The sequence below is a fragment of the Brienomyrus brachyistius genome, unplaced genomic scaffold (assembly GCF_023856365.1).
Source record: "Brienomyrus brachyistius isolate T26 unplaced genomic scaffold, BBRACH_0.4 scaffold47, whole genome shotgun sequence".
Lineage (NCBI taxonomy): Eukaryota > Metazoa > Chordata > Actinopteri > Osteoglossiformes > Mormyridae > Brienomyrus > Brienomyrus brachyistius.
Window position 1 is genome coordinate 1179140 of NW_026042322.1, and position 26616 is coordinate 1205755.

General features: G+C 49.6%; 1 protein-coding gene across 1 annotated transcript; it reads right to left on the minus strand.

Moving 5' to 3' along the window:
* Window positions 1–535: 535 nt before the first annotated feature.
* On the minus strand, window positions 536–24791 carry LOC125723292 (TBC1 domain family member 9-like). Its single transcript, XM_048999747.1, has 21 exons — window positions 23973–24791; window positions 17538–17648; window positions 16268–16386; window positions 15655–15883; window positions 13957–14218; window positions 13509–13716; window positions 12922–13128; window positions 12359–12514; window positions 11994–12144; window positions 10538–10752; window positions 10324–10441; window positions 9173–9458; window positions 8649–8778; window positions 8202–8300; window positions 7875–7943; window positions 7104–7344; window positions 6942–7007; window positions 5831–5917; window positions 5676–5744; window positions 4766–4869; window positions 536–4126 (listed from the first exon to the last, which is right to left on the minus strand). The coding sequence occupies exons 1-21, from the start codon at window positions 24103–24105 to the stop codon at window positions 3374–3376; spliced, it is 3813 nt and encodes a 1270-aa protein (XP_048855704.1). The 5' UTR covers window positions 24106–24791; the 3' UTR covers window positions 536–3373.
* Between the last annotated feature and the right edge of the window lie 1825 nt (window positions 24792–26616).

Here is a 26616-nt window from a genome sequence, read left to right on the forward strand (position 1 = left end):
GACCAGAGGAAAACGCGCAAATATGTGCAGAAATCTCGTGCCCGCGAGGTGGTCTGGCGCCCCCTGTGGCCTATCCGGTGGCTGCGTCGCGACTCAACTGTCCACTGCTACTGACAATCATGACAATGTATGGGGTGAGGTGGTGCCATTAAGGCAAGAACATCGGTTTACATATCCTTTGGAGAGAGAAGTTGCTTTTGCGTTGCATTATACCGTAATGTGATACCAGTGTCGGATGTCCTGTGCCATGTTAAAATCATCACAGTCTCACACTGAGACTTAGGAAACCCACTGCCAAGCTACTAAGCAGCGAGACAAAAAGCTGGTTATTCCAACAACTAAACCATTACCTGAACAAAAGCTGATTCTGGGCAAAAAAAACAAGACCTTTAATGGGGTGGGCGTCAATAATCCTTTAGCAGCAGAAAGGCACTCGAGAACCAGTCAGGCCACGATGGTGCCAACGCTCACCTCAAACCCACCGGTCGATTTACGCTGCTGTGATAAATGCTTTCCATTAACTACGGTTAATAACTGAGGCTCAATGAGTTTAATGTTTAACACACAGTTCCAAATGTGCATATAAGGAGTTAAAGCTTTTTTCACTAGCGGAGGCCGGGCACAAAATACAAGTTAGAAGCAAACCGGCCATAACCTGAACAGCAGGCAAGCATGTCAGTCAAGTTAAATAACTTGAGCACTTAGGATTCCATCATTAATCACCCGACAGACAATGTTTTTCTTTTTGTTTTAAGCAGTAGGTGACGCGAGCCAGAGTAATTCAGTACAAGCAAAACGGCCGAGTCACACCAGACAACGACGACAAAAACAACTGGGAAGAGTCTGGCCTAATTTCTGCATTGAAGGCATCAAGCCTTGTTCAGATCGGTCCTCGGGAGAAGATCCCACAGCCCGGTAGCTGGACGCGTGGGGCTGTGGGTTCGACTCTGCACCCGACCCTCACTCCAGTCCAAAGGTGCATAGTTCAGGTGAACCGGAGACATGGCTGATTACACAAATGCCCGGTTCCCCACCTCACAGATTATACGCTGCAAAGTACGACTGCTGACGAGGGACGGAAGTAGGGAGTCATGCCCCAAACATTTGTCCATCCTCGGTACAAATGTGAGCCGAATCTAACTCCCACAAACTACGATGTCGTATAGTAGCTTTGTGATCACCTCTCTAAATGGCCACCAAATGTGATACCAACCTTGTTTCCCTGGTTACTGTTGCCAGGAGTCATCACTTAGCATTGGAACAGAGTTCCTGCTTCTCCAACATAATTCAGAATAAAATGTAATAAGTTCGACAGAGCACAAACAGAATGTACATTGGCATTTACAGCACCCCAAGACAACATAATTATGCTGCAATAGTAGCAAAGTATAACCGGCACTTCTGATTGGCTGAATATGCACACACCCCCCACCTCTCCTAGTAACGCAGAACAGAACACAAATGTATCTCTGAATCCTTTGAACTGCAGGAACGATTTCCCCTGTTATGTAATAATGCCGTAGGTACTGGGTCCAACAAGCAAAGGGTAAAACTTCAGAGGATTACAGACAAATTACCTTTTTTAAAAAAAAAAAAAAAGTTCAGAATTAAAATCAAATGAGGGTTGGCGTTTCATACAATGTTCAACAAAATGAAAATGAAACAGTAATAAAGCTACCATATTGCAATGATACAAGAAAAACCTGTTACTTGACTTTATTGTATCGAAAAATTGTAGAAAACGCTGTACGCAAACCCACGTGAGTAGTTCGGGTTTAATCTTGCTACATAGCAGAAACTTAAAAGTGCGAAGGTCCTAGAAGCGCCACTGTGTGGTGCTGCCGCCTAGCGGATTCCCAGTGGAATAGCGCACTCCTGTCACTGTCGCTGTGACCGACAGTGTGGCACGGGGCCAGAGGATGTCTGCCAGCTATTCTAGGTCACGGCTTATAGTGGAAGATTATGAATCAGCAGATCAGAAAGACTAGCTCAGCTAAATGGAGGGGAAACCAGAACGCTAACTAAGGTGTGTAAAGGTATAAAGGAACGGTTCGCTCAGATCAATAAAGACAACACTGACGACTTATTTTGTATGTCTGGTTTTGAACACTTCAGTCCATATATTTAATCAGCTAAAGTGGTGTAATCCATAAATATGACATTTACGACTATTCACACAGGAAGAGGTTAGGACAGCAGCTTCAGAAACAGGGAACGGTTAAAAAACAGGAAATGCTTCAGCAAGAGGAAACAAGTTTCAAATAAAAAGGATAACAGTGAAATAAAAGCGAATTCCCTGTATGGAAATCAAAGATAACGACATGTAAACCATTGCTGGCAACAAATGTGACTCAAAGTGCGGGTGCTCTAGAATAAAACGGGCAGTTTTTTAAAAAAATTATGCAACTATTACACAGATTCTGTACAAAGTTTAGGTACTGGTTAAGTATTACGTGGTTAAATCACAGGAGTATATATATATATATATGTGTGTGTGTGATACAGCTCAGAGCATCGGGGATTTCTGATTTTTTTTAGACAGTTAAAGTGTAGGTCACAGTAAGGGATTACATTGCCTAACATGATCAAGAAAGTTGGTATCGTTGCACAGGACTCCAGCTAAATCATGGCAAGCTCGTTTAACACCTGGGCGTCAGTAGTCAGAGTCGGATTACAGAGCTCAGTTACAGCCAGTTTCGGTATAACAGCTCCGGAAAATAAACAGAATCAGGAAGCATTCCAAAAGCAGGAATGCGGTCTGCGGATCACACCGACGCGTCAGCGCGAATATTTGTGAGTCGCGAATATCGCAATATCGCGAGGTCCTGCATAACTGCGGAGAAAACGCACAGGTACAGGTTGCTACCTTGTTTAATAACGCTCTCTCTTTTTTTTTGATCGGAGAGAGAGAGAGAAATGACTCTTGTTGCCAGCCGAATACAGGGAATAACATCTGCGGATATTACAAAAAATGTCGAGTAACTTCTGCTTCTCGGCTCTATAGTTATGGTCCATGCACGTTCAGGTCATTCACAACGGGGTCCCGCGGTCATGGCTCAATGTTTACAGCTCGTTCTACGGTCAGCGACCTCCCACAAAGCGTCTGGTAACCAGACCCTCCAATAAAACTCTGTTCACAGTCTAAGAATAAAACAGCCGTTCCACATTTTATAGATAAAATACAATGTTCACGTTTTGTCCTTTCACCTCCCTTGCGTAAATCATACATGTTATTATGCACAAAAATTAATCTGATTAACTTCTCCTACCACCCGAACGAAGATGCAGTAAAACACTGTTCATTTCACAAAGTAACGTTTTGGTAGTTTTTTGTTTTGTGTTATTTTTTAACCTCCGTTGGGGGCCGACCGTCTCACCCTGAAAGTGATATCTCATAATCGCTAGAGGAGGTGAGAGGCCGGCCCACCTTGCGAACGTTCTTGGCGTTGGTGATGCGGCCCATGACGTCCACTGGCTTCTCGAAATAATGCACCAGGGCGTGCTCAGTCAGCACGGAGGCCAGGAACTGCTCGAAGGTGATGGCCCAGTCCTTGTCCAGGCTGGCGCTGCGCGACAGCCCGTTGCCACGGCTACCGCTGCTGTCGGTGCTGCTTCCACCGTCGCCGCTACGCACCAGTACGGTATCATCGGCGATGTCCTCACACTGCAGCTTCTCCTCCAGCTCGTGCGAGCCAGCACTCAGCACCGAGTACGACGACATGGACGTGTCGTCCTTGGTCTCGTCGTCGGAGATCAGCATGGCCGAGGAAAGACCCGCCTCCTTTGGCGACGAGTCTTCAAGCTTCACGTCCTCCATTGGCGGGCTGGCCGCAGGCTCGCCGCCGGCTCCCAAGTCATGTGACTTGGTCTGTCCGATTTCGACAGGCCCTCCACCCACATCAAGCCCTTGGAAGAAGCCGTCTCCCTGCACCCCCGCTCCGGTGCTCCCGCTCTCCTCCTCATCCTCCTCTTCCTCCTTGCTGCTGGGGCTGATGAAGAGCTTGCCCACCTCACCCATCTCCAGCAGCAGGCTGGTCACTGTGGCCGTGGCGTGATACAGGTCCTGCTCCATGGCGTCCTCACTGAACATGTTGTACAGGGTCTTACACAGCTCGATGAACTGACCCTGGAAGACGGAGGGGACAAGACAGAGCCACTGTGTTAAAAACATCAGTATTTATCACATTAAGTACATTTAGTACAAAGGTTCCTTGCTTTAAATCAGTGTTTCTCACCCCGGTCCGCAAGGAGCCCCAGACGGTCCAAATTTTTGTTTCCTCCGAGCTCCCAGCTAGAGGTGGGTAGTTCCGGTCCAGAGACTTAAACTCCAGGCCAAGATTTTGTTTCAGCCAACCAGCTGAGTTCTCTGTGACTGACTCTTTAAACTCAACTGGTTGGTTGAAACATAATCTTGGCCTGGAATTTTTACTCTCTGGACCTGAATTACCCACCTCTGCTCCCAACACACTGTCCCGCATGATCTTTGGTGTTCTCCCGTAGGACTGGGCTGAGAAACGCTAAATTAATCATTAACAATGTTATTCATGGCTCATACAGAGCTCCGAATATCTGGCAAAAATCTGAGGCCTGGTTTGCGCTCATATTTATTTCAGCTGAGTGAAGGACATTGGAGACCTTTTCCAAGGACTCCAAAATCACAGGCAGCTGAAAGAGCTCCTCTACAGCCACTGATGGAGGAACATCAGTCGCCACAGGATCTGGGTGGGGGGGGGGGGGGGGGGGGGGGGCTGCCCGTGACACTCGCCTGGTTCAGTTTCGGAAGCTCTTTGATGTTCTCCAGCTTAGATCTGGTCTCCTGGTTCCACAGCCTCAGATATGCACGGTAGTCTGGAGTGTGGATTTTTTTCACTGTTCAGGGAAGGAAACACAGCAGGTGAACCTTCATGCCACCCCCCCCAACCCACCCCCCCCCAGGAATCCACCCCCCCAACCCACAACAGACGCACAGGGAAACTCAGCTGCGTTTTACCTGAATCGCTCTCATCGGACTTTTTCCCCAAACACGCAGCGTTTAACTTAACAGTGACCTACCGAACCTACAGCTGGCTAATATCAAAGACTGAAAACGCCCGACAGGTAAACAGCTGTAATATTACTGTCTGTGTCCAGTGCACACCTCTAACCTCAGAGCAAAAAAATCTAATGTTCTCTGCACCCATAGGGCTCCTTAAATTTTACCGCTGCACATTTCGGTCCAGGCAAACTCGATGCCCTCGTGTAACATTCTCCCCACAAACAATATGCTTCCATCTTCTATCAAAACTACATTAAATATCCAGGGAATTGTGGATGGACAGATTTACAAGATGATGCGTGAATCTCGCTGAACAGGACAAGAGCATCAGGACAAGAACTCCAAAGTGCAATTTCACAGCATGCATACCAACTTAATTACCCACCCATATTAATTAACCACCCATCCAAGATGGGGTTCGGACAATTAACCTGCCCCGTTTTGGCACCCCGGACTCCTGCAACCTTGCATAGGACTAGTGGGCACAGAAAATAGATGGACGGATCGATGTTTTTGGGGAATAAATAGTAAGAAACTAGAAACTTTCCCCATTTTTGTAAAACATTTTTAACATGAAGAAGACAGGACTAATCAAGTAAACAAGGTTGTAATACATGGTAAATATGAGGCAAATACATACCTTTTTCGGTCTTGAAGGTGACTCTTACAAAACCGTCATCCTTGTCATTCTTAGACCTGGAGTCGAGCCCTGTGGGTAGAGTGGGGTAGTTAGAAGTATCGACGCCTGCAGGCACGGACTGTTTGGACGGGGTGGGGGCTGGACAGCTCACGCACCATGGGACGTCTCGGGGGTGATGTCCTCGAAGAAGTACTGGGTGGCCTCGAATGCAGAGTCCGGCTCCTCCTGGTCATGTGACAGCTCTGTGGGAGGGAAAAAAAAACAGGACAGTGGCTCAGTTACCCAGCATGCCACAGGACAAATGACAACGCACAACGATCCGTACTCAGCAACCACTAATCCAGTCAGAGTGGCGGAGACCGGCGAAACCCCAGAAATCTCCCATTCACAGAAACCAATAATAAAGAAATCTCTGTCAGAAATAAATATAAGATTGTAAAATAATTACTATGCAGCGGCTAGGGGCTCACAACATTACGCCATGTTTACTAATTTAGGAACAGAAGGATGGGTGTTACTGACATGGAAATTAGATTTTTTTTTGAGTGAGAGAATGAGAGAGAGAGAGAGAGAGAGAGAGAGGGGATGAGACGTCTATAAAGTTGAATAAGTTCAGCCCGAAAAAACTGTCTGAAATCCATCAGTGTGAAGCCTGGCCACAATGCCCCCCCGCACCAACCCCCCCTGCCTGCCACATTAACCTGATATGAGTCACCTCTATATACGGCAGGAACCTGCTGGTACAGCTGGCTCAGGAGAGGGGCAGAAAGGAGGCGTGATCACAGAAGCACACGCCCCTTTTACACAGGATTGGTCGATTCGTTGCCTGGGGTGAGTTTACGCAGCATATGGACGGACCGCGCCACTCTGCGGGATGGCCGGGGTCCGCCAGCAGCTAGGTGCTGGCATGCAGGAGGATCAGGAGCGGGGAATCGACCCGAGCTGGGAATCGATAGGTGACCCGCAGGCAGAGGAATGCGTTGGGCATAAAAAACCTCCACGATCACAAAGGGTGGAGTTTGGTTCCTGAGCTGGTAATCTAGGGATGAGCAGGGGCCCATGATGACCAGTCAGGCGAAAAAACAGGGCAGATCGAAGCTGCCCAACATATGGCAAGGAAGGGCCATTTCTGCCTGGTTGGCCACAGCGGCAATCAACAGGATCCAAAGCCTGCGTCAGGCTGTAGCTGGCCACGGCTCGGGGTGGGGTTGGGGGAACAGCATGAACGGTGACACGCACGGCTGTGGGAGGGGGCTGTCGACTCACCAGGCAGGACGTGCATCTTATAGAGCAGTTTGAGCTTCTCCGTGAGATCGCTGTGACAAAGGACACCTGGAAGCACAGAAGCCGAGGGTCAGGGACACGTCGGAACACTCGAATCGCCGTCACCCCCAACACGATACAACGTCCCGCCCCCCCGGGGCGTACTCAGGCCAGTGACGAACTCGCGGAAGTTGATGAGGCCATCGCCGTTGTGGTCCAAGAGCCGGAAGAAGCGCAGGGCGAGGGTGTCTGAGTGTGCCCCGCTGGCCCAGGGGAAGAGCAGCCCGAAGAGTCCCTTAAACTGCTCCAGGTCGATGCGGTACTGTTCCAGGTAGGGCAGGCTGGGGTCATGCCGGTCTGTGGGATTGCTGGTGCCTCCCCAGTAGCAGCTTGTCAGGTGTTCCGCCTGCACCATGGGGGGGGGGGGCGGGACGAGGGAGAAGATACGCCGATAAGATAAAGGTCCACCTCCCCCCCAGGAAAGAGTGGACACCCCATCAAAAGCTTACATCTGCAAATAGGATCTCGGATTCATTCCCGTTTATGTACAACAAGCTGTTTCAGAATTACCCAGCATGCTCTCTGCCCCTGCCGAATGTAATTCAGCGACTGAGTCAACTGAGGCAAAGCCGCGCTGTACATTAATGTGGCGGTAGATGGGGGGCCTGGTTTCCCCCAGCGACGCGCTAACGAGAGAATAGCTGCCGCCACTGATCTGGATCCAGGCTGACAGGTGGAACCTGCACGGTGCCACTCGCTGGTATCGTCTCCCAGACGCACAAAACCCACAATCAACTCCAATCCTGTCCCGTCCTGGCTCTGGGCCAAGAAAAAGGACACCTGACTCATCGCACTCCTTCTTAGATGCCAACTCAGAAACAAGTCCGAGACACCACCCCCCCAGCCCCCCCGGATGATTCAGGCCCAGTCGCCCACCTTGAACAGGACAAATAGCTCCTCCAGCTCGTCGATGCTGAATGCCGTCTCAGTGACTATGGTCCGGACCTGCGGGAATCCGGAACCAAACCGGTTAGGACCGCTGTGATTCATGCCACTACATCCTTCCCTTGTTCCTCAACAACCACTGGAAAATTTTAAAATCACCATAAAATTTGAGACACCCAGTAAACCCGATAGCTGCAAAACACCACAACACTAAGTCATTAAAGAGACAGTAGAAGTAGGATTTGGCTTCAGCTATTCATTGGACCCCTCAGAATCGGACGTGTGTGTTTAAAGTGGAGGAGCGTTTGGGGTCTTTACCACGTTGCGCTTAGTCGTGTCCTCTATTGTCTGGATCACCCTCAGCCTCTGCTTGAAGCGCATCTGCTCGATCACGTCGGCTCGGATCGTGCCGAATTTCTGTTTCGGGGAAAACACCAACCGAAGGTCAATGAGAACCTGGGACGGTTTCTTCCAGCAGACCATCACAATGGTGATCTCTGGTCAACGAATCCATTCTGTCACCCACAGTCATCACATTCCCCATATTTCACTGCTGTACATTACCTTTTTTTTTGGATACTTCCTATTTGCACAACTGTTTTCATTTGCAATGGTCTGTCGTGCTCTTGTGGGACTTACACACACTCACCTGCACTTACCTTAAGTGTCAAGGGACGTGACAAAGAAAGTGATTTTATTTGAACTGATTTGACCCCAGACTCACCCACGTGAGGCCGGCTGCACCAGCACAAGGGACACACTCACCTCGTAAGAGCTGTGGACCAACTTGAAGATGTCCACTTCCGGGTGGGGCTCCCCGTCGTCTGTCAACAAGGAGTGAAGGTGTGGGATGGGAGGGAGGGTGCTGTCTTTGTTGGTCACGCTGTCCAGGTACCTGCAACCCATGCCAAGAGATGACCCACAGAATCCCCCGTAAGTCAGTCACTGACAGGCAATACCGGTAGTTATTTCCGTGCAACCAACCATTTCAACTGTTTGCATCATTTCTGCTCTGGCTGATGACGCGACAATGTGGGTAAGGAATTTTAAGATTAATGTTTTGAGGAGCATATTTTTAGAATTGTTGCTGCAATATGACAGGCAATTATAGCCCAATGGGCCAGAAGAGATCAAACAGAAGTGCTTACGGGTCCACATCCCGAACAGGGTCCTGCTTTTGAACCTCTGAACCAAGGGATTTCCTAGATGACTGGTTCCGCCAACATGGAATTAAACTCTTACAAAAACATGCTAGATGAGATTCTGAAAATCCGAAACCCAGGTCTCACCTGCCGAGAACGGTCATGGCTTCCCCGTCATCCTTGCAGTTCAGAAGTTTCTCGATGTTGGCGTCCAGCACGGAGAGAGCCAGCTGGAAGATCACCTTGATGCCCTCGTAGAAGAAGCAGTCGACGACCACCACCGCACTCTCGAAGGGCATGACGCTGAGGAAGAGCGTGAGGAACCAGGACAACGAGATAGTGGAGATGACGCCCAGGTCCTGCATGCAGTCGTACAGCTGAGGCACGTGGTCTCTGGCTAGCTCCTCAAACACGCCCTGGTCCACCAGCGCCCCTGAACGAACACAAGCACAGCACTTAGAGCCCATAGAACGACATGGCAGTCAGAACCAAGGGGGCTTTTCCACTGCACCAGGTATCGTATTTTTGTTCCTTTACCTGCTCTTACATAAGCGCTGCATGTGTTCGCTGAGACGATCACAATGACTTTCATCCTCGCTGTTTAAAATCACTCATCGACGTGTTTGTGAGAAACTTAACTCCTTTATGCTTTATAAATAGCCCTATATGTATCACAACAAAATCATGTGGCTATATTTATAACAAAATCACACTGCTGGTCCTAGTATGTTAAACAAAATTTATTATACATTTTGTCATACAATTCTGATCTTTTTGTTGTTTCTGCTCTTCAGACCAAATCACAATTTGTTTATCATTGTTTTGAGATCACAGCTGTTTTCAAGGCAATGCTTGTATTGTGTTTCTGCGGGAGACTATTTGCATAACCAGTCGAGAAAGAAACCGTCCCAAGTCCCGCCCCAAAGTACTGAAGTGCCCCAGCAGGATTGGTACTTCTGGTACTGGTACTTGACTGGAAGTCAATGGAAAAGGGAAAGTATGTGAAGTACTGTACCAAAAGGACAGTAATTGGTTCCGTGGAAAACCACCCCAACTGCACCCATTGACCAGAGAAGACCAACAGAGATGTTGATACAAGGTAACACCTCTGAAAATAGACACACACACACAGATCAGACCATGGAACCTTATGGCAGCCAAGCAGAGAAGGTCAACATAGCTTAATACAAGATACGCAGGTTTGACATTCTAACCAGATGTTGACTTTGAAACACCTTGACATGTCTACATTGACCCAAACAACCCGGCATATCCAACACTCTGGCAGCAGAACTCACCGACCACCCTGGTGTTGTAGTAGTCAGGCAGCATCCGCTCGCATAGCGCCACCAAGAGCCAGAAAGCTTCTTCTTCATTAGCATAGAGCAGCAGCACCGAAGTCACGATGTTCATGGCCTGGAGACATGGGGGTGGGTGGAGATGGCGACTGAGCTGGGAGACTGGGGGGTCCTAACTGCTGACAAAGCTTGAGCGTCGTCATGGCAGCCTCACCTGGCAGTAGCCGATGTGGGGGTTGCGGAAGGCGTAGGCGGTGAGGACCCTCCTCAGCGCGGAGATGCCCATCTCGTTCTGGAAGGCAGGGTGCTCCGGCAGCGAGCGGTGCAGGTCTCGCTCGATCTCCTCCGTGGCCAGGTTGTACTTGCCCCTGGACTTCTCCACCAGCTCCTCGTAGTAGCCGGGGTGCGTGGCCATTTCGTTGATGGCTCCTACGGAGACGGGAAGCGTGGGTGTCAGAGACGCCTGGACTTCGAGAGATGTCAGCACGCGACTTACCGAACTTTGGGGGGAAAAATAAATTACCGACTCTACTTGACTCCTGGAATTATGAAGAGGTCCGTCCTCCTCCCCCTCCTCACTTACACACAGATGGACTGACCCAATTGAATTGGATTGGCTCAGTCAATTGTGGCTGGGTTAAGCACTGTCAAATCTCACGGCATGCTCACGTTCCCACTCAGGATCCATTCTTCAATGTGGGAAGACTATTCGCAATCTGCACTCAGAGCCTTAAACTGCGGCGTGACACTGGGGACGACAGGGGACTGCAGGAACTTCCCGTCCAATGGCGACTGGCAGGGGGGCAGGCATAGAGCTTAATCTGCTAAATGCACTGGGGGCAACTCAACAGACGGTTAAGTCTAACCCCAGGTGACAAGCAAGATTCATGACAAGCACATAGCTCTGGGTGAGAAGCACTTACCCTAGAGTGGTATTGGGGGAGGGGGGGGGTTCACAGAATGTATTTCTCTGAGGTGACAGAAGCCTGACACGGCTCAACACCTCTTGTGCCCCCCCCACCACCTCGTGCTATATTTTTTTTCACGGGGTCCTCTCCACAGCCAGCAGAGGTGTTTACCCCCCACCCAAACCACACATTTCTGTGGGGGCCCCTGCTGGCCACATACAGTCACGACACTTTTTGAGTGAGGTCTCAAAAAAACAACAAACCCCCCCCCGGTCGACAAAGTCCTAGCCTTCCTTGGGATGCGACAGGAACACTGCACGGCCCCCTCCCACAGGCTGAAAGGAGTCTGTCATGAACGCCATTGAGACGATGGACTGCCATAACTGACAAAACAGAATCAGGCGATATTGGTGCGGGGAGCACTGGGTGCTTCTGCTGGTTAATTGCCACAGCAAATAAAAAAGTATTGATACAAAAGAAAGAACGGAATATCGCAGCTCGGTGACTAATGACAACGACATCCATGGGAGTTCTCTGTGTCGTGCTGGAGACTGATAAACAGATTAACCAGGTTGGCTAATTGGTGCCGGAGCAGATGGGTCCTCCGCACTGGATGCCCGGTCTGCGGCAGACAGATGGCTGGGATGCAGTGATGGAACTCGCATGGGATGCGACAGGCGGGTGTGTCTGCCTGCGCGGCTGCCGGCCCTCTCATCATCAGGCCCGTTACCACGGTAACCCCAGCCGGGCAATGGCACTTACCGGAGAAGAGCAGCCAGAGCTCTCCTCGCATGTTCTCTGGGATGCCCTTGAGAACCAGATCTTTGGTCTTCTCCGTGCGGTACATGCACACGCCCTGGCCGTATTCTGCAAAGTGGTTCTTCCACGCCTGCTCCTTCAGGAACTCCTTGGCCTGGGCAAGGAGATACAGGGCATCTTCTAAAACTCCTCCCTCTGCAATAGTTCGCCAATTTCTACATCGAAGACAACTCAGTTAATATACTTTTTAAGGGTCCCCGGACTGAGGTAGCCTTCTTAGGTTTGCTAGGAAAAAACTCAAGGATTATGAAGGGTTATAAGCAGATGTTGCCGGAGGTCTGGTTGGAATGTGTGGGGGCCGGGTTTACCAGCTTGGGGTTGAACTCTTCGGGGGAGCGGCGCCGGTACATGGTCATGAGCGCCTGCTTGGCGGTAGACATGCTGTTGTCGTTGAAGTTGAACTGTCGCTCACCCTCGATCTCAGAGCCCAGGCTCCTCTGGGGGCTGCAGGAGATCAGGCTTCCCTGGTGGGAGTGCATCTTTCAGTAAGAAACCCTCAAAACGCATCATAAAATCCAGCATGACATCACACGACATCACGTGACATCATTGGTGCAAATGTTGGTAGACAAAAAGATGAGGGTCAAAAGATGAAGCGGCAGACGTGTACATGATTTCAGACAGAAGGACCAGAGGGCAAGATCAGGCAGTTTTCTTGGGGTTAAGGGCCTTGCGCAAAGACCCAACGGTGATATGACCACTGCCAGACAAAGGAGGTTTAAGACCGGCAATTTATATAGCTGATAGCTAGCTTACAACCGGCGTTACAGTACTTATCCTATCTGTGTTCTGCCTGTGAGATTGCAAGTGACATTCGGTGACACTGGTCACGGTGACTCTGGTAGCTGGGCGGGTCGGCTGTGCTTCTGACCTCGTCGTCCAAGCTGTTGAGGCTCCTGGTGAGCTCCTGTTCGAAGTAGATCTTGGACGTGGTCTGCTGCAGGAAGTCAGAAATCCTCTGGACTAGGAAGTCCCTGTCTTTGAGGTTGGCGAAGAGGAAGGTCATGCGGTTCTTGGTGCTGATGGATAGAGGGCTGGGCAGTACGTTGGAGCTGTCCGCCTTCTCGACGATAGTCACCTGTCCCAAGAGAGGGCCTTCAGTACCACGTCCAGGAATGAAAACTAAAGGCAATACGGAGTCATGCATCTATGGATACGCCGACTTGTTGACACTCAACACCTCAGCATTTGGATCTGCAGCTAAACTACCAAAAGCACAATAGAGATGCATATCTATAGACAGGCCGCGATAGCAATCGCAGCCAGGGGCGGCGTTACCTAGCAACGCCTGTGACGACTGCAGTCTGTTCTCTTGCACTGCCCTCATAAACCAATCAGGTGAGCCTACACATCCTAGTTCTTACGCTTGTTTTGATGCTATGATGCCAATAATCTTAATCTGTACTAGTCCTGCACTCATAACCTAACAGGAAGCACAAGATGGGACCCCTCCCTCACCTCACGCAGAGGGATGATGAGGCTGCACAGGGTCTCCTCCTTGCTGGAGAAGCAAATGTAGTTGGTGGAGACGAACATCTGGCCCAGGATGTGAGTTTTGTTGAAGGGGGTCCAGAGGGTACAGTCTGTGTGTCCGTCCAGCTTCTCGTCCTTGGGCAGGCGGAACAGGGCCCGGTATCGCTCGCTTTTGGCCCTGGCATCGAGGTCCCTGTCAGGAAGATGGTATCCAGAATGAAGCCAGAAATTTTTCAACTGACAAACATATGCAGTGTTGCTCGGGAAAAATTCAGACGTCAAAGATCCTGTATTATTTGTTGAGTAAATATCTGGCCCTCTACTAGCTACTAGGAAGTAAAATTGACCGGCCTCACGTAGCACCTGATGTGCCTACAACACTACCATAATCTTTAGTGTATGTCGGCAAGAGCAGAGTGTCGATTTTGCTAACCGTTTGAGGGCCGACACCTTCTTGGGAGACTTCTTCTTCAGCTTGGGCAGCGAGCGATCCTGCTCGAAGCCCTTGTTATCCAGAAGCTGCCTCATGGCGATGTTGGCCAGCTGCTCCATCAGCTTGAAGGTCTCGTTGATGTTGAGGAAGACGGAGAAGACGTGCTCGCTGGACCTGGTGCTCACTTTGATCATGTCCGGGAGTAGCAAGGTGGCATTTTTCTCCAGCTGGGTGATGTCTGCCCATCGGATGACCAGTTTGGCTGAGGGGGGGAGGGGCAAAAAGCTCAGATTACATTTTAGAAAAGTAGGACCGTTCCTAGAGATCCCTCCCGACCTACTTTTCACACAAGGCTGTCCACAGGGGCTCTATAACCTCTGTAATTGACATGTATCGATTCTGAGGAACACATTCATGAAAGCTACAAAGAGACCAATCATATAAAACTCTTACTTTCATTTCATCGACAAAGGGCACTTTATAAGGAACACCCCTGGCTAATATCAACAATACAAAATGAGCAGGATTCCAACACCACTACAAACAAGATTTCCCATCTTCAGTATTGCATACATTTAATCATCCCGATTAGTCACTGAGAAGAGCTTCATGCTCAACAAGACTTCTGTATTCTGCATCCAATGTAGTACTTTTCACACGTCGAATGCGTGTTCCGAATTTTCCTCCCACAAACGTAGCATTAGCCTCAGCCCTGTTTAACAACTCTAAACAGCCCTGGTGTATTACCAAGCACCTGTGTGAACTGTTATATACTTCTACAGCACACTCAATCATCCCGGTCAAACAGTCCAGAGCAGAAACATGGCTCTGTTTATTGAAACACCGTGAAATCCTTTGTCAGACTAGTCTCACTGGGTGAGCTGGATGTACCCGCTGCTACATAACATTGCTAATGCTACTACTACGAGGCTAACAGCGTTAGCAGAGGAACCTCATATTTAACGATGACGTTTACAACTGCTACATCTTCCCAACCCAACATTTAGCCCCTATGCCAGGGCTCTTCAAATCTGGACCTCGATTCCAAATCCAGGCCTTGTTTTCAGTTCTCCCTGGTAGTTGATTTAATCATTAATGATTCTGATTGGTCAGAGGCTTCACACCTGGCTCACAGGTAAAGGAAAGCTGGAAAACCAGCAGGGCTTGGACCTCGAGGACCGTGATTTGAATAGTAGGGTCCCATGCTTTTCTTTTGCTAATGCGCTTGGCTTCATTGCAAGGTCTAGTTATTTAGATACATGAGGCCAAAAGGATCTCAATAATCAGCATTTTATACAGTATCTAGAAGTACCACGTTAGATCATTTTCATGTTCACCCAAAGAAAGATCTTTCTGATTATGTGCTTGTAAGAAGGGACAGGATTGTGGTTTCAGGGGCGACTCTCCAAATGTCACTGCGGGGGCCCCCTACTTTCCCTCATTTGTTTCAAAAAACAAACAACTAGCGAGCAGACTCAGAAGAGCATAGCTAGCTAGCTGGTTAGCAGAACATGCCGATTCAGCATCTCCAAAACAAGGAACCTGTTTGTTTCATTGTTATTGTAGTGACAATTTTTCGCCAACAGGGGGAGCCCAAACCTTGGGGGGGGGGGGGCGTGCAAATCGCAGTGTTTGAGTGGTAGTAAACACTGCCTCATAACCATTTGGAATTCAAGAGAGAGACCACTGCCAGCTCACCTTCCTTCCCCAACAGGTAGGAGTAGAAGCAGAGATGGTTGATGCTGAGGTACAGCCAGCCCTGTCGGGGAACCTTGCCCTTCCAGTAGCTGCAGGAGTAGTAGTTGACCAGCTTCTCCTCCTCGGGCATGCCGAAGAGCTTGCGGAACTTGGAGATGGCCTCCTTGAACTTGTCCGTGTCATCGTCCTCCCGGATGTCGTGGTTCTTGTTGTACTCCGCTATGATACCCTGAAGGAAAGACGCCTCTTCATTTGAACATCACTTAACTTTTATAGTTTTCTGAAGGGTCCCTCTTAAAATAAAGAACAGGGAGGGCCGATTCAGTCGCAGTTTCTCATCACACGACATCCAGAGGCTCCATTTTAAGTTCTGAACAGATCAGACAAGCTCAGCTACCCCTGAATAAACATCAGGGGCTCCTGGCTCCACAATGAAGCTCCACTCTGTCCAGCAGGAGACTTACTTTGCATGTTAACTTTTGCATGCTAATAAAAAAAATCTTAATGTCAGCTTGATGTATTTAACGTACTAGCAGTACATGTTAATATTTAAAAAAAATAATAATTGGAAAAAGAAATTACAACCAATAGGGAGCCAACAGCATCCACCTACCTGAATCTTGCCCCTGACGAATGTGGTGATGTCATTCTCATTCTCGAAGATGGAGAGAGTCTGCAGAAGGTTCTGTTCCAGCCACTCCCAGTGTTCTGTAATCTCTTTCCGGGAGCTCCCTGGAGGCGGGGAGATGGTGTTAAGGGGTGATGGGGGGAGGGGCGGGGGCAGCACACAGCCTCGTGCTTGACACAAGATCAGTCACGAATGCTTAGAGCCAGCCTCGACTAAGTAAACACCGTGTTTATGAACCCTGCCCTGGATTTAGGAACCCGATCGATGTGTTCAGGCCACTTATCACAGCAGATACATTGTGTCTTCTAAAGTCAGGCCAGAAGTGACAAAGCCTTTGCCTCCTCGAAGTTAATTACTTGTTTTTTTGGCACCAGCCTGTGCCTAGCAGGCTCAGGAAAAGCAGGAGACCAAAGCGAGATAGTCAGAGTACCCAGACTCTCCTCGACTGCAGACCCGGGGCAGTGCATTCAGCTCATATTGGAAATCCCCACCCCCAACCCCCCCCCCCCCCCCGACTCCCCTTGTTGCCATTTTACAGCCTCCAACAGCCCCCCCCGTTTCGCCTCCATTTCAGAGGAACATGGATGTTAACAGCTCTCTTCTGCTGATTCGGCCAAAGTGCGGACGTGAAACAGGAGCGTGAGGTTCAAGACGCAACACACCCCCCCCCCTTCAAACCATCGTCCCCCAGGACTCGGTAATGCACTCAGGGAGGCCTGAGGCATATTCTGCCCGTGAAAAACAGTTACTGCAACCGAGAGCTGGAGGAAAATATCAGTACGGCAGGGAATGTTCAGGAAGCTTCCAGCTTCCGTATAAATCGGGTTGTTCAGTGAAAACTTCAGCTTTTGTTGTTAATGTTGACTGCAGCTCAGAGCTCTAAGAAATCTCGACTTCCGGTTAACGACATCAAAATGTTGAGCACGACCTATGAGCTTAACATAGCTTGACTGAATACTGAGCCGTTCCTGAAGTCGGTTTTCAGGCTAGAAGCAGCTCTTCCCATCTGGCCCCTGTGCTCACAGGCACAAGCGAAAGCCAGCGAGTCATCGATCAGGATGTTCCTTAACGAGACCCGAAGTGGGCCGCTCCTCTCCGACATGGCGAAATTGATTTTTGTTTGTATTCGGTTTACCGATATTCCCTCTAAGAGCCGCCTCGGGTGATGTCATGGTTGGCATTGAGAAATTAGTGATATACAGGCATGGTTGGGGGGGGGGGGGGAGAGGCGTAGGAGCGTAGAAGCGATACTCACCATGAGCAATCGTCCAGTACACGAGGGAGTCTGGCGTCTGATACAGGATCCTGTAGGGGGCGACCCGAGCACTGGAGTCCAGGACCACGTCGAGGGTCCCCACGAGGAGACCTAAGGGACGAAATGAATAAATCCATCCATCCAACCTCTGACCACTTATTCAGATTACGGGGGGCCAATGTGGGATGACACAGGGCACAAGACTGGGGGGTGATCTGCAAGGGGAAGTTAATCAATTTTATGGAGAAATAAATGACTTGAGCTCCTAGAAATTGCCCTGCAGAGTCTTTTAGAACCTGCAAGTGAATTTTTCGGGGCTTAAAATTCCTTTGGAATTCCTGTGGCATCCTACTGCGAATTTAACAACCGTGTTTAACAATTCAGCAAGGCCAATGCCGGCCGGGGATGGGATGCACTCTGGACAAGGGTACAGTGCTGGAACGGGAGCTGCCAGGAGGGTTGGGATGGCGGTGAATGCCCGAGGGGGCGGCATGCCCACCGCCCGCACAGCACACCGATTTTTACATAAAACCAGCTGACAGATGCACAAGGGGGAAAAGCCCCATGGAAGCAGAAGAAAAAACTTGAGGAATCTCAACCCTTCTCTTAGCTTTGATCACAGAAAAAGGATCAACCGGGACCAGGGCAGAGCCGGCGTCCACCTGGACCAGGGCAGAGCCGGCGTCCACCTGGACCAGGGCAGAGCCGGCGTCCACCGGGACCAGGGCAGAGCCGGCGTCCACCTGGACCAGGGCAGAGCCGGCGTCCACCGGGACCAGGGCAGAGCCGGCGTCCACCGGGACCAGGGCAGAGCCGGCGTCCACCGGGACCAGGGCAGAGCCGGCGTCCACCGGGACCAGGGCAGAGCCGGCGTCCACCTGGACCAGGGCAGAGCCGGCGTCCACCGGGACCAGGGCAGAGCCGGCGTCCACCGGGACCAGGGCAGAGCCGGCGTCCACCTGGACCAGGGCAGAGCCGGCGTCCACCGGGACCAGGGCAGAGCCGGCGTCCACCTGGACCAGGGCAGAGCCGGCGTCCACCGGGACCAGGGCAGAGCCGGCGTCCACCTGGATTGGAAGTCTTCAAAAATGCTAAGGAATGTGTAGTATTCTACATCTAAACCACCAGGGGTGATTCAGCTAATACGCTAGCAGCTATTCCAGCTCTCAGAAGCCATCTGGTCCCCAGAAGCTTCCACATCATGTCACAGCATCGGTGTGTCAATCCCATGCGAGTCTTACTGGGAGGGGGAGGTGGGGGCTCTCATCAAAAGAGGGGCAGATTTTTAATCCATGTACGACAGCAGGAGTGCTACCAAACGAATGAAGATCTCAAAATAGGATTATGTGAATCTGGGGGCGAGTTCCTCTCCGACTCCTCTGAGAGGGGCATCGATTTTCCATGCCAGTGCCAAGCTAAAGCCAAATCCCATCAGGAGATGACGAGCACCAGCACAGCTGTGCTAATTGGGGGCAGGAGAGCGACCCTGGTGCCGTTGGGCTCAGCCGGGTCCCAAACGCATCGTCTTCCCTTTAGAAACACACCGAGCCGCCTAGAAACTGCACCGCGGCAACCAGAAAGCAGACCAGCACGGCCCACGGCACTTTTCAGGGCAGAATGTGGCTTTTTTTCTGGGAAGGAGCTTGTTTTTAAACTCCATCCATAATTATTACATGGAAAAAAGTAGTTCAAAGCTGCCAAATCAAAGTGGGGGGAGGGAGAGTGTGGCTAAGAGAAGATTAAATATTAAAGGGTATTTGGGGCCTGCCTGAAAAGAGCTATTCTAATTGGATTCCGTCTCAGAGCCTTGAAGGACAACTGCTGCGAGCTTTTCTGTGTCCGGAGGAGAAAGCAGGTCCAGGCTGAATGGAGACACTAATCAGCACTAGGGTCTGGTTGGCCGTCAGCACGCCGAGGACGGAATGGGCCTGAAACGCACCACGGACCATATGACTGCTACAAGCAGAACACCGGTACCGAAATGCACCCGGCCGACTGACAAACCTGCCGATTGTGTCACAAGGCCTGAAAAGTCCGACAAATGTTGATCAGGCCAATGCTACTTGTGAACCCCCCCCCACACTACCAGAGGGGAGGGGGGTGTTTCCTTAGCTCTTAACCCCCTTACTGATTTGCGCCCATATAGAAAAGCCAACGCCCCAAAATCTCTTTGATAATCACCCCTGATAAGTTACATCACACCTCTGCTAATGCAAAGGTTGTGAATGAGCATTTGTTGTTGGGTATTTCAAATTTTGCATAACAAATAATGGAAAAAAAAAAAAACCTACAGGAATCAGAAACGCTGTCCTCAGTGTCTCTCTCCCAAGGGCAACCTTCTGCGGTCGTTATGGATCGGATGACATGTAAACAGACGCCATCTTGACCTACCGAATCTCAGCCTTTCTGCCGCGAAAAGCTTTCTGCTCATCCACAAAAACACCATCAAAAGAAATCCCAAGCAGGGTCCTGTGGGCTTAACAGTCCGCGGAAAAACGAGGATCAGCAGATCAACACGTGGTAAACAGGCTGCAATTCGCCTTCAAAAGGTTTAACGCAACTGGGAAAACCAGCATTTGAGTCAAGTTGAGTGAAGGGGCTTCTGAGGGAACCTGAGAAAACCCGCGGCCAGTTTTACTCGCAGAACAGAGTGAGACTTGCCCAACAGGGCAACAGAGTAATTATTCTCCTCTACGTTCACTCTCCCGCCAGACGCCGATGCTAAGCAACTTCACGTCAGTTTATTAAACAAACAAAGGGAACTGGCACGGGCGCAAAATCGCTAAGCAGTTGACTCCGCGCTATGCTGCCTAGCGACTGCAATGGCGATCATTTCGGTCTGGCATGAAATGGGTCGCCTGGAACGAGCTTGTCAAATATAGAGATTTGCACCTACGGAGGGGTGGGGCGTGGCCCAGCGGGTTAGGATGCTGTGCCTGTGATCGGAAGATTGCTGGTCCGAATTCCAGAGTCGGCAGAGTGATGTCACTGTTGGGCCCCTGCAAGGCCCTTAACCCCCAAACGCTTCAGGGACTGGCTGGGTCTGCATTCAGTTGTATAAGATAAGAGCAGTAGATGCACAAAGTAAATGCGCTTAAAAACACAAACTGACAGGATACTGGTAGTGCACCCTGGGAGGTCACTTACGGTCACGTTTAGGTAATTCTGCCCCATAACAATGAATCGGGCTTTAACGCAGAGCACACAGGCCGACACTGACCGCGAGACGGTTACAGGAATCAGGCTTTAACGCAGAGCACAGAGGCCGACTTTGTGAACCACAAAACAGTTACAGGAGGGTCCCTGCTGCACGGCTAGCTGGAGACACAACTGCCTGACACGGCCAAAGAAAGAGGAACAGACCAGATTTTCCTTCAGTGTTTTGAGGAAGGGGTGGCATGGTGGTGCAGTGGTTAGCACTGTGGCCTCACACCTCTGGGACCCGGGTTCGAGTCTCCGCCAGGGTCACATGTGTGTGGAGTTTGCATGTTCTCTCCGTGTCGTCGTGGGGTTTCCTCCGGGTTCTCCGGTTTCCCCCCACAGTCCAAAAACATGCTGAGACTAATTGGAGTTGCTAAATTGCCCGTAGGTGTGTATGTGTGAGTGAATGGTGTGTGAGTGTGCCCTGTGATGGGCTGGCCCCCCATCCTGGGTTGTTCCCTGTCTCATGCCCATTGCTTCCGGGATAGGCTCTGGACCCCCCGCGACCCAGTAGGATAAGTAGTTTGGAAAATGGATGGATGTTTTGAGGAAACAAAAGATCAAAACGGATATTAAAGCATCCCACAATATTGCCTGCTTACATAAACCTGTGGAGATGATTAATCTATAATCTAAAATACAACTCTTCACTTTGCCTATTCTAACATATTTTTCACTATTTAACTTAAAAACACCCCCATAACTACTTTCCTCTCTGTATACCCATTAACTCTGTTTAATTAGTTCTTGTGGAGCACAAACATATTTCCTTCTTCCACAAAGGGGATTAAAACTCTTTTAAATTGATTTTGGATTACTTGTTTATACAGATAACAGGACAAATGATTAGCTAGCTAGCTTCAGCCAGTCCTTCAGAGATAAGCTTAAAACTTGGGATAACAATTTTTAGTTATTTAGCCTATATTTCTGAAAGGCGACGTTACGCTCGTTTGTATGGCAAGGGCAGCCAAGCCACAAGACCGCCTACAAGTGTTTCAGGGTGGGGGTTGAGGACAGGCTTGAAGGTTACCCCCCCGCCGATTCAGTTCCGAAGCGACCAGATGCAACACCACAAGGTGGAATTTAAAACACAGCCCTGGCAGAAATTTCCTGACATTTCAGCCCCTCACCCACCATGCCCCCAACCACCGGCAACTGCCCATCACTGGGTCATCTGCCCGATCCATTTTTCCTTCCTCCTCTCGGTTGGCACGGAAACGCGGGGACGTTTCTGTGGGTGACACAGAACTCGTGAACTGGGTGCTAGGCACAGAATGGTCCTGCGGAAAAGGGTCTATCCGCTCCGGATAAGAGCACCAGCCAGAATATTCCGGGTGGGTGGAAATGTGCCAACATTTAACCTACTAAAACACAGAGTGCATGTTCAGGGTCCCACACATGTCATTAGCGATGCCAATATGCTTCCGCAGGTTGTGGTTTCCCTTGTGCCATACGTGGGCAGTGTGTCTCTGGTGCCAAACCTCCCCGAAGCCTGTGCCAGTTTCCTGTGCCCGCCCCCACCCCCACGGCTCACCCCACAGCACCAGCTGGCACTCGGAGAGCCAGCTCTAAATTTACATAACGGTGACATAATGCCCGGGGCCTTGAACAGGCCGCTCGGCGATGCGTCTCGGAAAAGGGGATGGTAGTGAGACCATCGCTGGAGATGGGATGACCGGGACGATTTAAGGCCTTACTGCAGAAATCGAGCTGATGCCTCTCGGCTGAGGGAGTCCTCCGGGGTTAGAGTCACATTCTGAGCACACACACACACACACACACACACACACATGAGGCCTGACTGTACAAACAAGTCACAGTTTACAGCTACACAGCAGCTGCAAACACCCCAGGACTGTAATGTCCCCAGCCCCGAAGACAGCCATGGTAACAACCCACTGCACGTCTAATCAAGATGCTCGCTAAATGCACCAATCCCCATTATATCATTTATCGCAGTCGCTGTAGATTGACTCTGAAATTAAAATAAGTGGCTTATTAATGCATTCCTCACATCCTCATCATCATCATTAACACTATAGATCTGTGTCCCCAAATTTATGGTGAGTATTGTTAACATGGGACAGCTGCCAAAGTGGGACAATTAAACTTTTCAGTAGTAGTATTTTACTACTAATACTTTACTTGGTAACTCCAATTAACCTCACCGTGCTTTTGGAGGGAAGGTATTACTAGGACCAGTAATTTCTCGGAACCAACAAAAGCAGTTTTGGGTCAGACTTTCTTGTAACGAATTTGGGTCTTGCTTCTGCTGACATCCTTCATTTAAGTCACAATAATCGAGACCAGTTCATCATCTGTTCAATCCCCCATAGGCTCTCATGCCTGACGTGAAGCTCTGCGTCTCTCAGAGGAATCATATGTAATCAGTAAACACAGAGAAGAGGAACGGAAGCTTTTACCGCCACGTTTTGGACCTACTGCAAGTTCCAATTTCAAGGTGACCGACCCGGGATAAAGAAAATGATTCAGCATGTATTTCGGCAAGGATCAATGCTCAGAAAGCCAGGCCGTTATCATCAAACCTCAGGCGTCTTTTCGATCTGCTAATTTCAGCTGCTGCCACTTATGTCGCGTTGCTACCGGATAGAGGTGGCGGGGCTTAACTATCCCGCTGATATTCCACAGACAAACATGAATCATCCGGGCTCTAAACACGCCCTCCAGAAAGACAGATGGGGGACGCACATGTAGTATGACAGCGACATGAATCTCGGGACACTCTTATCGCATGAAAGACCAATCATTCCTGCCTCTACTAACAATCAAAGGGGAGACGCCTGGTATTATTAATAGAACCGCATCAGCCCTGCCTCTACGCCTACACGGGCGGCCTGACTCTCCAAGCACCATCGCTGTCCTTACAGCTGCATGTATGCCTAAATTATGACCGATGCAGCCGAATTAGATCCAGCCGAGGTCACACTAAACTATACTGAAACGACGATATAACAGCTTAAAAAGCATCGGCCCTGTGTGCATCTGACCCGCCGCAGTGAGGCCGTACAGTTCATCCTGCAGAGTGAAATAATGTTTGGGAGGTCAGTAGTATCAGTTTGACAGCTATTACGCAACCGTCAATATCAGAAAGCCTGACTGCCTACTCATTGAAACACCAGGGGCTGGAAAAAAGACGAGCCGTTCATCGCTTTGCAGTTGTCCTAAATATAAAAAGACTAATTTGATGGGCGAGAGTCGCTGTTGCTTGCTTACCTGCGAGACCTCCTCCTCCTCCTCCTCCGCCGTCCCCATGGCCTTTCCTCTTCTGGAGGATGAAGTATGGATTTGCTCTCTCCGTGATCCATAAAGCGCTGGCCAGCAGGACCTCATCTGGGTTAACCCACATTTTCCCCTTTCGTCAAGAGGGCATTAAATCGCGGCGATCCCTCTTTGCCAATTTTATATTTATTTGTCCAGCAGAAAGAAAATAAAACACGCGGGGCCACTGGGGGATTAAAGAAATCGGCCGAAAAAAAGATGCTTTATCGATATTGATCGCACTGCGATGTGCAAAGCGACATGGCTATCTTGATAACCCAAGACACATTAAGGTATGACAAAGCGTATTCAGATCGCAGAACTAAATAGATATTTTTTTTAAAAAAATCACAATTAAAAGAAATTCAAAAATAGGAATGATCTTCAGCCTGAAGCCGCAGGCATCTGCACATCACTGGCGAGAAATGAGCTCAAATCCGGCCGACGGTGGGAAATCGGCTGGCGGAGCCGGAGCCCCGGCATTACAAAGCGCGTTTGTGGAGCAGCTCCGCAAGATAAGTACGGAGCGGATCGGCGATCCAGCCGGACCTTTGTGCGCAAGAGAGCCTGTCGGACACCGCCGCTGAGCCGTATCTCTCAGCCGCTTTATTGTAATTATGCAACCGCGGAAAGGTCGACGAGAAACGTGGAACTTCTGCACCGACAATCGACCCCGCCTCCCCAAAACAACAAGCAAATAACGTTTCAAGGGAACAAAGCAATTTCCGACCTAAGGTACCCCCCCACCCGAATCGCCAGCGCCGCACAGCCGCGCAGTATCAACAAAGCGCGTCATGGGGCGGCTACGTCGACACGCAGCCCATGACGTCACACATGTGGGAGGGAGGCCCCGCCCCCTGAAAATGAACGTGCAGGCGAGCATGGGCAAACACGGTGTACACCATGACACCACGTGAAACAATAACATACATCCGTGTAAGATATATATATAATACAGGCTTATATGTGTGTCATATGTATGGGCATATAATATACATGGCCTGAACAAAGTCATGGAAATGGCTAACAATATATTTAGTCAAGGACCGGAATATAAGATGTGGAAATCTGCTTTGCTCTGTGTTTCCATCAGATCTCGTGAGTGGGGAAGCCGTAGAAGGTATTTGACTTAATTGTTGCGTTCATGGAACCACCCTTTAGTTGGTTTTGCGAAAGGTAAGGGGGCTGTACCATTATTAACGAGGGTACCATTATTGGCCTGATATTTTTTTGGCGGTTATACGACATTGGGCCAAATGATTCCCATGAGATGGCTGCCCATACCAAATATAAACCTATCCGGAGATGGGAGCCTCCAGCAACCGCCTGTCAAGTGAACAGGTTTCACCGGTCTGTAGCATTGTTTGAACGGCATAAACTGGTCTGTGGACGTCCAGACATTGGAAACCCTTAGGCTAGATGACTCACCTGTTCCTATACAGTTGTAACCACTGTCTGTTTTTGCTGATTGTCCTGATTTTTTCTAGTCACATGTTAAAAAATGTAGCAGTTTTAGTTACTGATACACACACACACAAGTACTGTGGTTCCTTGGGTGGAACTGTACCCTAACACTTCTAGGATTGGCAGGTTGAATCCTCGCTCTGTGTGTGCATGTTTCCTATTGAGGTCCCCAAAAGAAAAGTGCAGTTGGATGAATCAGTGTTTGTGAATTTGGGTGTGCAGGTATGGTGGTGCAGTGGTTAGCACTGTTGCCTCACACCTCTGGGACCCAGGTTCAAGTTTCCGCTTAGGTCACATGTGTGTGGAGTTTGCATGTTCTCCCCAGTGTTGTTGTGGGGTCCCCCCCCCCCACAATCAAAAGCATGGTGAGGTTAATTGGAGTTACCAAATTGCCCATCGGTGTGAGTGAATGGTGTGTGAGTGTGCCTTGCTGTGTGTTGGCGCCCTATCCTGGGTTGTTCCCCTGCCTTGTGCCTGTAGCCTCTGGGATAAACTCCGGACCTCCTGTGACCCTGAATAGGAGAAGCATTTACAGAAAATGTATGCCTGTGTATGTGAGAGTCTGCCTTGTGGTGAACTGTCCCCTGCTGCTTCCTCTGAGCGGCCCTGGGGGCTCACTGAAGCTCACTGAAGCTCACTGAAGCTCACTGAAGCTCTGTAAGTTGTTACAGAAGATAGATGGAAATATATATAATCAGCATATTTATATTTAGAATGCAAATTTCTAAACCCTGAATTCAGAATCTGATAAACAACAGCATGCCTTGCATTAGCAAAGTAAGATGGCAGCAAACAAGTGAACCATGTATGGACCCATTCTTATTTACACAGGGATTATACAGTGATAACACAGACAGATACATAAGGGCAACATTTCACTGCTGGGGGGTTAGGGTTAGGGTTAAAATAGCGGGAACTCCGACCTCTTCCCTAATTAATGAAGAAATCAGGAAACAATCAGTTATTTCAGAACCTCTCCTTGCGATTATGGAAGGTGAACTGTTCAGAATGGACAGTTCTGAGACTTCGATGTGAATAGCTAAGCCTGTCGGACGGATCAGCCGTCTGGGAGTCAGCTGACCTTCAGCTGGTGCCAAAGACTTTGCTTTGGTGCTTGATAAGGAGGTCAGCCTGC